This window comes from Trematomus bernacchii, unplaced genomic scaffold, assembly GCF_902827165.1.
Source record: "Trematomus bernacchii unplaced genomic scaffold, fTreBer1.1, whole genome shotgun sequence".
Classification (NCBI taxonomy): Eukaryota; Metazoa; Chordata; class Actinopteri; order Perciformes; family Nototheniidae; genus Trematomus; species Trematomus bernacchii.
Window position 1 is genome coordinate 7,204,123 of NW_022987803.1, and position 17,721 is coordinate 7,221,843.

The 17,721-nt window shown below is 40.8% G+C and overlaps 1 protein-coding gene across 1 annotated transcript; it reads right to left on the reverse strand.

The window, feature by feature from the left end:
- Nucleotides 1–2,314: 2,314 nt before the first annotated feature.
- si:ch211-63o20.7 (uncharacterized protein LOC566836 homolog) lies at nucleotides 2,315–10,891 on the reverse strand. The gene is given in 5 exon segments (XM_034150538.1): nucleotides 2,315–3,047; nucleotides 3,049–3,167; nucleotides 6,542–6,767; nucleotides 8,961–9,711; nucleotides 10,711–10,891. Coding segments are annotated over 4 exon segments (1,185 nt in total). The 5' UTR covers nucleotides 9,681–9,711; nucleotides 10,711–10,891; the 3' UTR covers nucleotides 2,315–2,927.
- Between the last annotated feature and the right edge of the window lie 6,830 nt (nucleotides 10,892–17,721).

Sequence of the window (17,721 nt, forward strand, 5' to 3'; positions counted from 1 at the left end):
CTCTTATTTATCGTTGTTTGCTTTGAGTAGGTCAAAAATAAATGTGACCTTAAGTATCATGTTGTACTTAAAGATTACAGTAAGCACTTAAGAGTAACTCATTTTAGGTCACTCTGGATCAAATCTTCATAATTTATTGTAATGGAACTAATCACATTATAATGCACATTTAAAAAAATATAAGTAATTATTACATTTTTATCATTCAGTTTTATAATGCTTACAATGTGTCAATATTGTTATAAAGCATGATAAAATAATAATACAGTTTATAACAAATGTTTTTATGTACATTATGGACTTGGGCATCAGACTTGGGCCCTGCTGCCTTAGAGAGTGGTGCAGTGATTACGTATTGTTGTAGGCCAACCTGGAAGTTAGCATAACAAGGGCTCCCTCAACAAAAAGCTAATCATATTCTTTTAATTGATTTTGGATTATTGCAGAGAATGCCATCTGTGGCAAACACAAGTTTATGATACTTGTTTTGTTGCTTTGTTCAGCAGGATTATCTCCACATGTCAACACCAATTTTACGATTTCTGAAGCATAATTGCAATTGCCAAAAGTAGAATGCTAACGCTAGGCTATAAAACAAACATAGCATCACCACGGCTAAGCTTAAGGTGGTTAATTTCCGGCATGATGTCGTTTAGTAATTTTAGAAACTTCAGACATTAATATGTGATATATTTACTGATGTCCTTTATGTCGTAGAACAAAACGTGAGAATCGGTTCCTTATTTTAGGCATCTAACCAAAGACACGCTCAGGAAACCGTTGACTTTAAGACAGTCTTAATTGGTCAAATGCCAACGCCAACCCGTGTTTTATGACTCATTCCTGCACTACTCTATTGGAGAGGGAAAGGAGGACGTGTAAATGGCCCTCTGCTCTGACTCAAACCGATTACTGCTTCCAGAGCTCCAGTACAGGGGCCTTAGGCTCTACAAAGAGAGCTACAATGCTCCCCACCTTTGAATCATCACACCTTAATGACAGAGTAGCCTGAAAGGTCTAGCCATTTAATAAAGGTCACATGGTCCGAGTGGCTCTTATAATGTGTTCTCCAAAGTCAGGGGGCCGGCCCCTGCAGGAGACCCCTGATGATTGCCCTATGAGAGTGTTTTACTGGCTCATTTGACACAGCCTTTCCAATTACATCTCTATCAGTTACCCGTCTGTTGAACACTGACTGAATGCTGCGTTCAGCCACACTGTTACTGGAAAGGGTTTGTCATTTCAGAAATAGCTCGCAATAAAGCACACTCGGGCGACCTGTGTCTCGTATGGATTACAGCTGCAGTGGAGCCGAACGGCCACGCGTAATTTCCTGGACGCGGCCCCTGTGTCGTGACGCTCTGTTGGTGTTGCAGTCCTGACGCATTGAGGCACATTCAGGCTCTCTCTCTACGCCTGCTCACTGCTGCTATCAGCTTTGAAATGTGAAAGGACCCCCTCACCACCCCCCCACGCTACACACGCTGAGTCTGTACCAAGCTGATTTAGTTTGGGCTAATCTTCACTGAGCAGAAATACAGCAAGTTCAGGTAAACTCTACTGAAGGTTACACAACTTCCAAGAGTAAAAAAAGATCTAGATGTGTTGATTCTCAGTGTATTCTACTCCAACCCTGAACCCTAAATTGAGTCATTTATTCAGTCAAACTGCAAAGCAAGATTTTTTTAACATTTTAATACTTATCCTATCCATTTCGGGTTAATTTAAAAAGAGTTTCCGGACACTGCATGCGAGCAAAACTTGTCTAAAATAAGTAGCCGTCCAAGATGTGGCGGGTCAATGACTGAGACTGATGACCAGTAATAAATGCTGTGGACTCAGTGTGGATACGATCAGCCCAAACCCTAAAGCCTGCTTTCATTTCCTGCTCCAAGAGGACAGTACATTAGTGAAGGCAGCCCACTAAGGTTTTGTGCAGATATTAATGCTCACACAGCAATAAAGTTTGACTTAACTTCAAAAACGATCCTAACTTTAGGACCAGCTTAGAGCAAAAAAGTGATATAACGAAATAAAAAGAAACATTTTCAAGTCATGTTTAAAATTTAAAAAACTGATTTAGATGTTCTTTCTTTTGTAAATTGTTCTTACACACGTTACATCATTTTCATTTATTCAGAAAAAATAATTATCTTTAACTATTTGATTATTTGTATATTAGTTTAAATCGATCGAGCTCTTGTGCTTGACACTTGTTACACATTAGTTATCGTAATAAAATACCACAAACTACAACCATATGTGCATGGGGTTCAATGGACAAGCTGCTGAAGGGTCAAACAATGAAGATGTGTTCCGTTTCACAATAGTAGTATTTATTAACGGATCACAGTGTTGGAATGCATTACGAATATTTGTTGTGGATCCATGTAACAATCAATGTGTGGTGAAAATATATGAGAAATCAAGAAACACCTTAATGTACAATAAGCTGCATTTTTCAACAGAAAAAGGCTCAATATCTACAAGTAATGTCAAACTTAATTAAGAAATAAAGCTGACAGAAGTCACCAAAACACAGCTGGCCCTGACAAAACGGAGCAGTAATCATTTGACATTTCAGCCATATGTAAACACCAAAATCGATTTTCTATGTCAAGCTTCATGGCGCTTACATCAAGCATAGAATAACAACTCCCTCCAGATCTCTTTATTGACCTGTTTGAATATCATTGCGTGTTTCGTGGACTTCCCTTTCTGTGGTTTCCTGAACATTAGACATTGAGCTTGTGTTTCCGTGACAAGGAAAGCACCTTCCATCCAATGTCGTCAAACATATTTCTTCTGCTACCTCCCTGTGGCAGCTAAGTGGGTATTGCTTACACACGTCAGAGGGTCCGCGGCCCATATTTCCGTGTAGTGGCTGTTCTGAGAGCAGCTTCTGGGGTCTCTTAAGTGCCCCTCTGTCAGTGGGAGTCCTCTTCCAGAGCCGAGCGCACTCTGGCCTCCAGCTGCTCCGCCGGGGGCCGAGCGTCCGGGTCCGAGGCCAGCATGTCTGAGAGCAGGGTGCACATGGCCGGGCCGGGGGGGGGGTGGCAGCGGGGGGGCTCTCTTAAACTTCATAGGGATGCACAGCTGGAGGTCGTTGTTCTCCCACAAAGCTTCCCCCAGAGGAATCAGCCAGCGACTCTTACACACGTAGGCACCTAGAGGGGAGACACGGGGGGAGACACTGAGGTCATCATGCAGGGGGAGTTCCCGGCCGACTGCAGGGGGCCACTTCATGTCACGGGTTGTCAGAAGACTTAACAAGTTTAGTGCCTACTGTGTGGAAATATTTTAAGAATTGTCAACAAAGCAGAGTACTTTTCAGTTTTCAAGGATAAAAAAAGTGTTTTAACTTACATTTTGAAAATGTCCTTCAAAATATTGAAGCGTGATGCCATTAAGGAGAGATTTGTACATTTGAGACCATTAACTCCTGCTTATTACATGGCTTAGTTGAATACTCGATTCTGATTGGTCAATTCAGAACACGTGACACGTTGTTAATCCAGAACAGACAGACCGCTGTCAAGGATTTATTGACCGTTGTTAAGGACGCTCACATCTGCACAAAGAAGTCCGTTCGATTGAACTGTATACAGTTTGGCCGAAAAGCAAACTGCATGCAGTTTGCTTTTCTAACTGACAAGACAAGAGCGACAAGAAAACAGCGGAGAAGTAACGGGGCAGAAACCCTCCTTTTTACGCAGCGGTCCAGACATAGACATCAGACGGCGACACATATTCAGTTGCCAGTTCCTTTGGCATTAGGGCAGGGATATCTAGATACTTTCCAAGGTTTGACATAATGAATTGTGCTACTTTCAAAGCAAGCAACGATGTTTTCAAATCTGTAATCAAAAAGCTCCTCAAAAACGCTATCGAAGCAGTTCCTGCCATTGCTACGTTAGTTCAAACAGTAACAACGGACTATTTTTCTTAGCAGATGCATGTCAATTTAAATCAATACAACTATTTTTTAAATCAATAAAATCATTTCAATTAATATTGGGAGTCATATCGTTACTTTGTTGAGAATGTGGCCATGTAATAAGCGGGATAATGTGCTTACTATGTTTACTGAGGAAATTAATTAAGTGAGAAGCAGGGTAATTTTTTTATATACTTCTATACAATTTTAATACTTTTTCACTGCCTGCTTGATATAATAGAGAATTCTGTTTTATTAATGAATGTTAAAAAGAGGCCCTATTGTGCTTTTGGGGGTTTTCCCTTTCCTGTAGTGTTGTATAGGTTTTGGTGCATGTAAATGGTCTGCGGAGGCTAAAATCCCTGTGTCCAGAGCGAGTTTCTCCCCCACACACTTTCCCCCCCCCTTTCTGAAACGCCTCCATTGGACTCCTATGTTTACTTCCAGAACATAGTGGCATCATTATGTAACACTCGTGCTTCTATTGGCTAGTGCTCCAACACATTGTGATAGGCTAAGGGGGCGGGACATCCCTCAATCACAACAGAGCTGGCCAGCTAACCAATCAGAGCAGACTGCGCTCTGGTTTCAGACAGAGGGTGAAAAGAGGTGCAAATAAAGAGCTTTCTGAACATTAAAGCATGGAGACATGTCCCAGGAGAGACACTACATACAGGGCAACTTTAGTCCAAGCACATGGTACACCTCCACCCTTAAGTTCAAGTTGACCCAGGACTGTACTAACGGCTGAAGTGGGCACTTCTATATTACAACAATGTTTTTTGTGGTCAAACTGAAAAAGTGAAATATACTCGAAACCACACGGTTGCACAGGAAATGAAAGTATTGCTCACAGCTGTTGAGAAAACAGCCATTACATTTCTGAAAAAAACTTTTGCTGTCTCCATCTGTACAGACACTGTAGTATTGGATTGGAAAAGCCAATCATGTTGACTGACATCAGCTGATCTGCCTGATAAGACTTCAGAAGTTGGGCAAAGTTGATTTACTAAGATGAATTTCTCTCATTTCTTACTCACCATTTATGAAATGAATAATCTAGGGTTTTGGCTGCTGAACTGAATAATTAAGAATAGTTTAAAAAAAACTCTAAATTGATTTGGTAATTTGTCTTAATTTGAGACTAAATGATTTATTGAAAAAATGAGGAGATTGATGAGGGGAGGAAAATCATTAGTTGCTACCCAAAATAAATGAAAGGATTATCTGTGAAATTAAAATGCAATTGTCCCTAAAGTCACAGGAGATGACATGTATTTGAATGGAGCCCTGTTAGTAACACATATGTCGTGAATGTCTTCCTCAGCACTGATCTCTGGCCTGAACACTGAGGGGACACACACACACACACACCGGGCTTCAAGAAGGACAAACACAGGAAGGTGTGTTTCCACTCCCATGCCTACTCAAATAGGTGTGTGGGTCTAGAGAGGATAAAGTAAAATAATGGACCATTTTATCTGTCTGTGAAAAGGCTCCAGCCGCCTCTGCCTATTTTCTCACTGACAAAGAGGATTGTGCTCAGCGCTGCTAAATTCCATTTGGTCTCTTTCTTTTTTATTTGAAACCACCTGAAACCCCTCTCTCCGTCCAATCGTAACCATTCCATTCAGCCTAATGGAGTATCAATGACTCAGGGAGGTTCTCAGGTACTAAACTTGGAGATAATGGTTCATATCTCCCTGCCTTCAAGTCGGCTCAGGCTATATTTTACAGAATAAAATGAGACATCTGTATAAACAGCCCTTTCATTATTCTCAGTGGAGCGCGGAGCAGAGCGGGGCCTTGCGTCCATTAAGACCCTTAGTCATCCTGTGGCCACATGGGGATTGGGCAGAAAACAGGACATTAAAAAATTGATTAAAATCTCAATGCTGTTCTGATGACACAGTGTTTCTCTATTTTATTGAAAATGGTCAGAACTTTGTGAACGTTATAGGTCTAATTCACTATTTCAAAGTTCTAAGCAAAGAAAAGTTAAAGGGGACATATTCGGTCATTTTCAGTATGTAGTGTTCAAAAAGCTCTACTTTTCTCATACTGCGTGTGCTGGAAGAAACTTTGGGATTGTAGCCTTTGCAGACCATTTACATGCACACAAACCTACATAACACACTAAGGAAAGGGAAAAGCACAAAAACACAATAGGGCCTCCTTCATTTAATTTAAATTAGTCACTTTCGGAAAAGGGAAAGCTGTATTACACGTCTGCTCGTATTAGAAGAAACAAGGCTACTATAATTGATATCAAAATGTACATAGTATAAATCATCCGTCCCGTTGCCATTTAGATCTCCGATTCATCCATGGTTGATGAATGTATGATGTATAGCATGTGACATTTTTTAATATGTGCCAGTTAATGAAGTCAATCTGAATTGGGAGCGATGCGTCATCAACCTGCCTGACCACACTGGACCTTTGACCTTTGTGTGAGTGCTCTGACAGGTGAGGAGGATTCACACTGACATGCTGGTGTGTTACCCAACATGTTAACACCGTCCCATAAACATGAAGATACTGATACATCTGTTTACATTTGGATATGATGTGTATCCAGGTATTCTCATCTCTTTCTCTTACCCAGTTGCTCCTGCGTGGCGCCCTCCTCCAGGAAGGTGATCCTCTCCAGGACGGCCCAGAACATCACCCCCAGGGAGAAGATGTCAGCCTGGGCCGTGTAGGTGAGTCCGCCCCACACCTCTGGAGCCATGTAGAAATCAGAGCCGCAGGTGGAGGAGAAGTGCTGCCGGGTCAGCTCTCCGTCCACCACCCCCCCACTCATCTTGCTCAGACCAAAGTCTGCCACCTACAGGTAGGACAGACATACATTTAAATGACAAAGAAATACAGTGTGCTTTGGGTTGGTAAAACTGATTAAAGAAAAGGTTATGACTTATGTAAGAGTTAAATATTCATTTTCCTTTTGAAACTGATTAATGTAACCATTTGCAAAGGAAGGCTTAGATACTAAGCTACATTCCAATATGTGAACATTTTAACTTTGTAGTGCTGAAACTCCATTTAATAATGGATTAGTCCGTCAACAGAGAATGAATCAGAAACTATAAGGTGTATTGCTGTCAGCCTGCCTGGGTGAATATACATTCTGTATATTTTTGTGTTAAATGTAGTCCTTTAAATCAGGGGTTCCAAACCTTTATTGTGCCAAGGACCGGCAGTTACATTAAAAAAAAATCGCGGACCGGTTGCCAATTTTAACTGATTTGAATATTTACTCACCAGCAGGTAGCAACAGAGACTAATTGTATGTAACAGCCTGAACAAATACTAGAACAATATGCATCCAAAACATATTAACGTTTAAAAAAAAAAAATAATAGTCCGGTGTGTGTGTGTGTGTGTGTGTGTGTGTGTGTGTGTGTGTGTGTGTGTGTGTGTGTGTGTGTGTGTGTGTCATTTGTTTTCAGAAGATATTATGATAGTGTCGTTCGTTCCGGTGCACACACACATCATGCTCCTTGGTGACCGGACATCTCCTTCATAAAACGAGTAATAATCGGGCAGTTCGATATGTGTAGAGGTGTGTGTGTGTGTGTGTGTGTGTGTGTGTGTGTAGAGGTGTGTGTGGTTAACACGTAGCAGCCTGCAGTCACTCTTAAGCTGTTCTGAAGAAGGTAAACACAGTGAAGGCGGTGCGTAAAAAGGCACAGCTCTCGGTGCGCTGGTGCTGCACTTCTCAGAGGCGGAGTATACGTCCCGCTGCCTCCTGATGCTGCAGCCATTTCATGAAGTGAAGGAGGGTTTCCTTCTATAAAACAGCTGCGGGCAGCAGATACCGTGAGAGTCCCAGACATGAATTCATAGATCAAGGCAGACTGGTTTACTCTCCTGTTTTGCCAATCCGATGCTTAAACAAATAGCTCTAAACCCCTGGCCGACATGTCCTTAAAATGAAGTCCGAGTTTGAAATATATCTCAAATAATGTATGCACCACCATTTCCCCACATAAACATAACAGTCTGCAATGAAACGGTTGTCTCCTGTGTGCTCCTCTTCCTACTTGGCGCACCGGTAACTTTCTCGTGCGCACGAGAGGCTGAGACCTTAAGCTGAGCCGCCGAATCCCTCGGAACATCATAAAAGCCATTTTCAACTGTTTTCTGGTGAAAGTTTAACTAGGCTACTGGATTAAATAATATGACTGGCATAGGTGCGAAAATGAAACACTTTTTGAAAGAAATATGATAAAATATTTGTATGTATTTATAATTCTGCAAATATTACGATAAACTCACAGCTATTTCGCAGCCCGGCAGTAACACCTCTGCGGCCCGGTACCGGTCCGCGGCCCGGGGGTTGGGAACCCCTGCTTTAAATGATGGGTTTAACAAATGATTATTTTTGTAATCCATAAATCTGAAGATTATTGTCTAGTAGAGTGCTCAATTATCAAGTGGCCATTAACAATAATGAAAAATGTCCATCCCTGTCCTTAGGATTCCCAAACCAAAAAGTATTTACTGTTATTTCATATAAAACAGAGAAGAGCAGGAACACCTTATTTAGGAGGTATTTCCTGCTATATATAATATATATATATATTACATGAAAGATTACTTTAAATATTAATAGATAATAAAATAATTAGCAATTTGTTTTATCGACTGATCAAATAGTGGATTAATCAGTGAAACTCTACTTAAATAAAGGATTTACCCCACCAACAATCTGCATCAGGGCCCAGATAGAGAATGAGACTTTCTGAAAACAACACCCAATTAACTCATCATATTCCTCTTTTAAGTATTGAAACTCCAGACATTCACCTGACCTGATAATTACTTTTTCTGTATTTTATCTTCAATTATTCTTTCAAACTGCTTTTTTTAAATGTTACTGTTTATTGTGTCTCAAGGTCATTGCTACAGTGAAAACCAAACATCCCCTTTAAAAAATGTATACTCTGATATAGTGTTCTGACACTAGCATAATGCCACATGATCCGACGTAAACATCGTCACGTCTCAGTCAGCCTACCTTCACGATGGGGCCTCTGGGCGTCACACACACCAGCACATTGTCCGGCTTCAGGTCCCGGTGTGTGATGCCCAGGCTGTGCAGGAAGGCCACAGCGCTGCAGAGCTGCTTCACCACACTGTGGTTCCTCTGGGGGTCCGGCGGCCTGGAGAGCAGGTACTGATTCAAGTCGCCCCCGTCACAGTACTCCATCACGAGCCACAGGGCCAGGCAGCTCAGGGGGCCCGGCTGCTCCTCCTCGCTCTCAAACGGCCTCTTCCTGGATCTGTTGTGAGGCCTTTGTGGGGTCGTAGAGTCAGATTTAGTCTTGTCCTGGAGCGTAGGTCTGGCCTGCACAGTGTTGGTCCTGTCTTGAAGTCTTGAGACAGTGTTAGTTCTCGGCTGGGTGTTATTCCCCTCCGGATTTTGTGGTGTTTTGACTACACTGCCCTTCAGCACACTCTCAACCAGACGTGGAGGCAGTTTTCCTGCTTTGAGGGGCTTCAGGCTCCTTGGCCCGGTCTGCAGGAGGCAGCTGTGCAGTGCGATGACGTTGACGTGGTTCTTGGCAGTGGCTCTCATGGCCCACAGCTCCTGCAGGTACAGCTCAATGCACTCAGGGTTGCTGCAGGGAAGACGCTTGATGGCCACCCTCTGTCCTGTTTTGGCCATATGGCCCTCAAACACCACGCCATAGCTGCCTCTCCCCACCTCCCTCTCTAAAGTGTACAGCTCCTCCATCTCCCCCAGGGGCTGCAGCCTGACGTCAGTGCTAAGGAAATAAAATAGCTAAGGTTAGCATGACAAAAATGACATGTAGCCAGTAGTGTTAAGTACATTTCCTCAAGTATTGTACATCAGAACCATTTTTAGTGAGTTGAACTTTACTGGAGTATTTCTATGTTATGTTATTTTTTACTTCTACTCCACTATTCAGAGGTAAATATTGTACTTGTACTCCACTACATCTATTTATTACCTTTAGTTACTTTGCAGACATAGATTAATGATAGACAATATGATAAACACTTGAAAAGGGACTTTAGTTACACTACACCTGGATTAAATTCACATGTTATCAAGCAGTACATTAAGTAATTAAAATGACTTCCACCTTTACCAGCTTGATAAACACATTATCTTATTAGTGATTATGCATCAATAATTATAATGAAAACATAATAATAATATATGATTGTGAAATTGGCCAATCTGCAAAATTAGTACTTTTACTTCTTTAAGTATATTTAGATGCCAATACTTTAGTACTTTTACTTGAGTGAGATTTTGAATGCAGGACTTGTACTTGTAACAGAGTATTTCTACACTCTGGTACTTCTACTTTTACTCAAGTACAAGTTCTGAGTACTTTTTCCATCTCTGCATGTAGCGTTAACGTACAAAACAGAAAAATGACAGTCCAGTATTAACATGTTAAATGTCAAGTAGCTGGAAACAATATTTAAAAAGACTGACATTATATTAACGATATCAACGTGCTTCGCGTCATTAGCTTCATTAAAAGCAGCTGCGATTCCCAACGCTGCCCTTCAAAACAAACGTTATTTGCTAGAGCAACTTAACGTTACTCCCCAAACATGAATACCTGTTTTTTGTGTTTCAATTGAATTTACCCATACATTTACCATACAAAAGACTTACATTTCAAAAGTGCCATGAAAACCATATGAAGTTAGTAACGTTAGCGCTGTCCGTAGCCAACCAGGCGTTTGAAACGGGAAGCGATACGTTATTATGATTTCAAACTTACCCACAAAACTTCCGCCTACATTACCAGCAGTGAATCGACTTGAATCTGCTACCTACTTGATTGAAACACCATATATCACAATATTCAACGTATTTTATGTTTAATTTTTGATAAACAGATAAGAGATAATGAAATATCAGAACAACAAACACTGAACAAATGTGACAGACTTCCGTGTCTGAATTCAGAATGTCCCGCTGTGTTTACGTGCATTTTGATTGGCTACGGAAATACAGCCGCGCGTTGTGATTGGTTGGTAACCATTCAAGCAAGATGAGTAATATATGCGTCACTTCCGGGCAAAAATGACGGCTCCGCCCACTTTTGGGGGAAAACAAGTAAACAACACTGTCATTTGAATGGCGATCAAGCCTGAAGCCACAGAGCTCTTCTTTTACTGTCCTTTTTTCTTAGAGGAAGTACAGAAAAACGTAACTCTGGATTTGTTTTAATGTTTGAGGTGCAATAAACGACACAGCAGCTTTTTGGCATGATAAAACAATTATTTTCCGCCTCGCTCATGAGAGTAACAGCTGGCGAAATGACGGCCTCGCCTACTGATTTTCATTTAATCCTATATCGAGCCCGATCGTCGCTTTCAAATGATTGAATGTAATTGTTTGCCTGACTGGCCATCGTAATCGGGCTTTTTGAAGATCCAAAAATCAACGGTTTGCTTAAATTTCTGATCGGATTGGCAAAAACTTCAGAATTTGACCGCCATTCAAATGACAGCGTTGTTTTCCCAAAAAAGTGGGCGGGGTCGTAATTTTCGCCCGGAAGTGACGTAGGTGTTACTCTCATCTCAGCTGATTCAAGCCACCACAAAAAAACAACAAAAAACGGAATAAATAATCACATGTAGACAGGGGGTTATTCTTTTTAATAGGTGTGAAAACAGATGCTGAATGAAGCATTTATTTTTAAAAGAGAGGCATTAATAAATAGGCTGACACCATGAATCATGCCTTTTAGGCATTATCTAAAGATGACTTTTATATAAACACTTAAAGGTGGGGTAGGTAAGTTTGAGAAACCTGCTCGAGATACACTTTTTGTGCTTTGACAAAAAATCCATAAAAAAATGTCATCTGTGGAAGCCGTAATACTGTAAAAAGCACGACCAATCATTTTAGCCGGCCCGGCTAAAATAACTGGATGGCCTACCTGCCTGTCAGCCTTCCATCTGTGCACAAACTTATCTCGTGCCCTCATTGGTCATGTGCGCGTTCGTGTGTTGGAGGAGGGGCTCTGTAAGGAAGTGGGAGATTTTTTCCGGCTGTGTATTTTCAAATTCTAGCGATCTCAAGCCGGTTTCTCCAAAATTACCTACCCCACCTTTAAATGTGTATTTTGGAAGTTTTCTTTCCACTAGTTGCTAAAAATGTCAAAATTCAAAAGCGAGTGAAAGCAATGGTGTTGCCTGCCTCTTGCTTTAAGGGGAACCAATGTATATTTTACTTAATAAAGTGATATTGAATTAAAAACAATGGAAAATGTTTCATTTGGACATGATATTATATATTATTTAATTTATAGTTAATTCCCCATGGGTTCATATTGTTATTATAGGTCATTATCACAAAACCTTATAAGCTTGACATATTTCAAAGAACTAGTGTATTTCAGATATTAGATATAGATATAAAAACCGCTTTAAATAGCCATTGGCATAGAGTCTATTATGATAAATACAAAATCCATGACACATTAGACTGAAAATATAAATCCTTCAGTGGGTGCTCAGTTTTTTATATTGACAAAAAAACATGATAGATGTGCAGATAATGCCTTAAAGTGCATCTGAATAGGTAGGCAATTCCATTATAAGCTAGGACACTTTGTAATCAAGCCATTTAATTTGAGAAAAAAACACTGAAAGTGCAAAAACACCAAACTTCCCTCATTGCTGCAGTCCCATTTAATCACAAAAGAAAAGAAAGCACACAAACACACACACACAATGAGTGGGTGCTGCATCAGTATCGACTTTTTTTTGGATGTGGAGCGGCAACCGTGGTGATGACAGATAACAGCATCGGTGTTTGTGTGAGAGTGTGTTTGTGAGAGAATATAATAGGAAACATGGTGATTCACTGCACTATAGAACACTGAAAGAAGACACTTTGAAGTGTATGCGTGTGTGATATATGTGTGTGTGTGTGTGTGTGTGTGTGTGTGTGTGTGTGTGTGTGTGTGTGTGTGTGTGTGTGTGTGTGTGTGTGTGTGTGTGTGTGTGTGTGTGTGTGTGTGTTAGAGCTTATGTGATCCATAGCTGTTATCAGTGATGCCAATCATGAATCCTCTTCATTACTCGAGGAATATGAAGTCAGTCACACTTGACTTATCTTGAAGCAAATGCCCTCTATTCTATTACCATATCTCACTTCCTCTGACAGATATTTGGATGTAGACATTGGGCAAAATGCATTCTGTAGAGAGAATTTATTAAGGAGAATTATGCGGTGAATGTGCCAGGATTGAATTTCCCAACAATTTCGATAAAGCATTCCAGGCACGCCAAAAAGATGTTGACGAGCCCTATAAGAATTATAGTTTAATCACCTCTGTTTTCAGACTAATTGTGTTTCTGTGGGGGCTTTGCCTGCTAATTATGGAGTACACCAACAGGAGGGGCAACAGTAATTATTTCCTTGATTGAGGTCAAAACCCTAGCATTTAATCCTGAGGTCTATCCTTGCACTCCCCGCACAAAGAGTAAACATCGTCACAGCATCCCGTACGCAATTTCACAGCAGTCACTCTTTTACAAATGTTGATTTTCTTCTTCAGTAAGCCTTAAGCTTTTTTACTGGAGTCTGCAACATTGTCTGCCACCATCTTTAATTGTGTATGTTCTTACATTCATTTTTTAATTAGAAATAAGATTCTCTTTTTTGGTTTTAGAAGCCTCTCTGTAACTGCAGCAGCATTTAAACTATTATATTTGCACGGAGTTATGCAATGAAATCAATACACACAGTTCAAACGCATGAAATACTGCTGTGTGTCTCACTAAATGCTTACGCTCTGATATAAAACTTTTCAGACGGTTGCAGTTTTTCGAGTAGAGGTGTAATTCTTCTTCCATGCAAAATGGAGGCGGCTTTCGGGATGAAAATGCAATTCTTTCTCTGACAGAATTCATTTCGGGTCCTGCTGTTAATAACTGTCACTTGTGTCCTGACAGGTGAAAGCCCAGAGTCGCCATAAACCTCCGCAGAACCCCCACTCCTCCCCTCTGCTCCCCTGGTTTTACATCATTGGGTTTCATTGAGGAGGAGGATGGTAAAACACATCAGCTGGTTGGGATGGAGATTAGAAAACGAGGTGTTTAACTTAAACAGCGGATATGTATGGTGGCCGACAGGTGCAAACGCGCTACAACAGCCCCAAACAATTCCATTAGGAGAAACGCGCTGCACTTTTGAAAACGATGTGTATATATAAAAATGCAAATGTGCTGAAACACATTCAATGTGAAACATCTTCACCAACTTGACAACACATGAGCAGCGTTTAGTAAAAGTGTAGCATCCAAAAAAACGCTGCAAATAAAAAACTGTTGTGTTTTGAGCTTCTTATTTGCAGCTTTTTGTTTATGCAGCGCTTTTAGTTAACGCTGCCTATGTTTTGTCAATTTGGTGAAGATGTGTCTTCATTTTAATGTGGTTTGGCACATGTGTGTTCTTTTATCTCCATCGTTATTGAACTGCAGTGCGAGTTTCAAAATGGAGTTAATTATAGGGAATTCTCTTGGGACAGATAATGCATTTATACCGATTGCATAACACGTTCTGCTTTTATGTTAGCTATCATTCTCTCCCCCCCCAAAAAGGGGGGAACAGTGCTTATAAAACACCTTCCATTATAAGGTGTTGTTTATTGACCATTCGCTGATTCATGGTAAAGGCATAATTGATTAAAGTGCTGATAGAAATAATTGTTATTATTTATCAGGTTTCCATTGATGAAAATCAATACATTTAATAATGAATCCTAAAGCTTTAATGCTAACCAATTACACATTTCTATAGAAGATTATTTGCTTTTCTAATTCTTTTGGAGAATAAGTGAATGATGAAAGCTTCAGTCTTAGAACACAGCATTTCTTCAACACTGTAACGGTTCGGACTGTGCTTGATGCCAGAAATATGTTTATATTTAAAACATGTAAGATTATATGTTTGAACAATAATGTTTTTGACTCTTGGTTTGTTTTACAGATTTTGTGAACAGAGACTAAAGACAAAGCTTAACAGTGAAGGTAAGAAAACAAGCGTACTGTCTAAATTCAGATAAAACTCTCCCATGTCTAATTTCTTGTCAAAATACTCTATTTTCAGTTCGATTAACCCACATTTTAAGACAACAAGGAATTAAAATGGCTTTGATGCTTATTATGTCTTCAATTTTTTTTAAAGATATTCCATACCAAAGCTGTAGGTAGGCCTACGTGGTTTTAACGTGATGCGGTGGTCATGTTAAGCTGGACCTTCTCCGTCATCGAGCTAATCATTGCCTGGGGGCACCAGAGGAAGCGTTTATGTACACTGGACAGCCAGTGGATAGCAGCGATATCAATGACAGACAGGCCTCGCAACGGCTGCTTGTTCTTCTGGGCTCCTTATCTCGGCCGCACCGGGGGCCCTGTCTATGTACACAATTCATCCATCACTATCAGACCCCACACAGGATCAGGGCCAGCATTCACACTTTTACGCAGAGCTAAAGCTAATGACAGCTCACAATGGGGAGGGAGATGAATTTGGTGTGATCAAAGAAGTGCTGTGGGTATTATTATCAAAGACATTTTGATATTTCCTTAGCATGTCAAAGTCAAAACGTATTAGTTTTGTATAATACCTTACCTTGGTGGATCATAACAAACGGTGAAGTCATTCATCTGTAGATGCTCCCGTTCAACATGAGACCATATTAGTTTATGAATGGAGTTTTTGAGCCATGACAAAGGTGAAAATGTGTGCTTCAACAGAATAAATAATGGCATGTTTTTAGCCTAGCCAATTGCAGGTAATGGGTTATGCTACTGAAGCAACACTTGACCCTTTGCAGCCCCTACTGGGCCTTTAAGAGAAGGGTGGAGTCAGCATTCAATTAAAGAATATTATAGTCAATAAAGTTGGTTTAAGATTAATGACCACAGGGGGTCCTTGAGCATAGAAGCGTAAATGTGCACAAATATATTAGGCCGATGGCTCGAGTTGTATACTTGAGAGCAACCCAACGAGGGACTTTACTTCTACGTAATGGTCACGCCCCTTTCCGGATGAAAATAATTATGTCATTGACTGGCAGTAAATACAAATTTAGCGGTCTTCACCAGTCAGATTTAAGAAATTAGGAATACTTGCATTTTTGTATTACAAGGTGCACGAATACAACGGTTAGTCGGGCAATCAATTCCACAATTTAATTTACGATTGATGATCGGCGATGATATATGATGAAATCAGACACAATAGGTGAACGATGTCCTGTCAGGCAGCAGGCTAACACCTAAACTGGGATTTTCTTGGTTTGTCTGTGTTTTATATTCCAATGCAGCATCTACATTCACTATTTTGACTTTTAAGATAACATATGTTTACTTATAGTATTGACGTCAACCTCATTAGCTTAATAATTTAGCTGTGGTGAAGTGTTTCCCACAGACGTATTCACTGACAGGACCCACTGTAAACGCTCTTCGTCCTCTCTTTGGGTGTCCTGAAGCTACAGATCTTTTCTTTTATCGTCTTTTTTTCTTAGTGAAAGCAAAGATAATTGTACCTTTGGATTTTTTGTTTTGTTTGACATGCAATACATGACACAGCAGCTTTTAAGCATGATGAAGCTATTATTTTCCACCTGCCGCATATTCTTTGTTTTCACTGGAAAATGGGGGGGGGGGGGGGGGGGGGGGGGGCAACATTTTGTTAGGCAGTGACGTAGCGCTGCTCTCATCCATGCCAGATAAGCTGCTGACAGTCATTTATTTCCCTACAGGCTTACGTTTGGTAGAGATAACAATCAATTGCTTCCGAGCCACACAAGCTGCATGGCTTAAGATTCAGATGGTCAGTTCCAAACTTTAATCTTGACAAAGATACCATAACAATAATTGAAAGAATTACCATGACATGCTATCCATACATTCATAGTCCCCAGAGGATGAATCCTATTGACGTTGGTGATCGACTCTTGGGCCAACTGCGAGTCTACTTTATCTACTCCATTGATTTAAAAATCTTTGACTGGCGTTGCTGGCTCTAAGCCAATGTATCCTAATGACTTTGATTATCCCCCTGACTTGTTTTCTAACTTCATCTCCATTCCCAAACATCACCATTTTAACTGAACACTCAATATGTTTGTACTCACAGAGAGACCCCTGGGACCTTAGAACAGGTCTTGTTTTCCATCCTCAATATCTACCGCATGACTCATATTAACCTCCCGTCTGCAGACCTAGGCTGACTTCACACTCCATATATTCATACCCGGCTCTCTCTATGTTCTCTCTGTCATTCAAAATAAGTATAAAATCACATTGAAAACAAAAAAAAGACTTGTTGTTCTCCACGGGTGCTTCTTTTAGAAACTTTCTGGGAAAAACATCTGATTCGATTAGGATATTGTTTCCCTGACCTTGGCAGCAGGTTGGCGTCGAGGTTGTGAGTTTTATGGACACCTTAGACGTAGAAATTCCGGCTCAACCTCACTGTGGATAATGCGTATTTTTTAGAGCCCCATTAGTTGGCTCAATGAAGATAAAAGCGGTGGCGTAGGCATCGCCTCCTACGTCAGCACGGGTCACGGGTTGTCCGGGGTTTGTGCGTGACAGAACGGGGGAATCCACCCCTCTCTCTTACCCTCCTCTATGGTGATGTGAATGGTGATACACAGGGGAAGGGAGGGGGGGGGGGGGAGAACTGGAGGGTTGAGCCAGGAGGGAAGGGGTGTGCCATTATAAGAAGCCTCAGAGGAGGCATGCGATCAGTTGTTGAA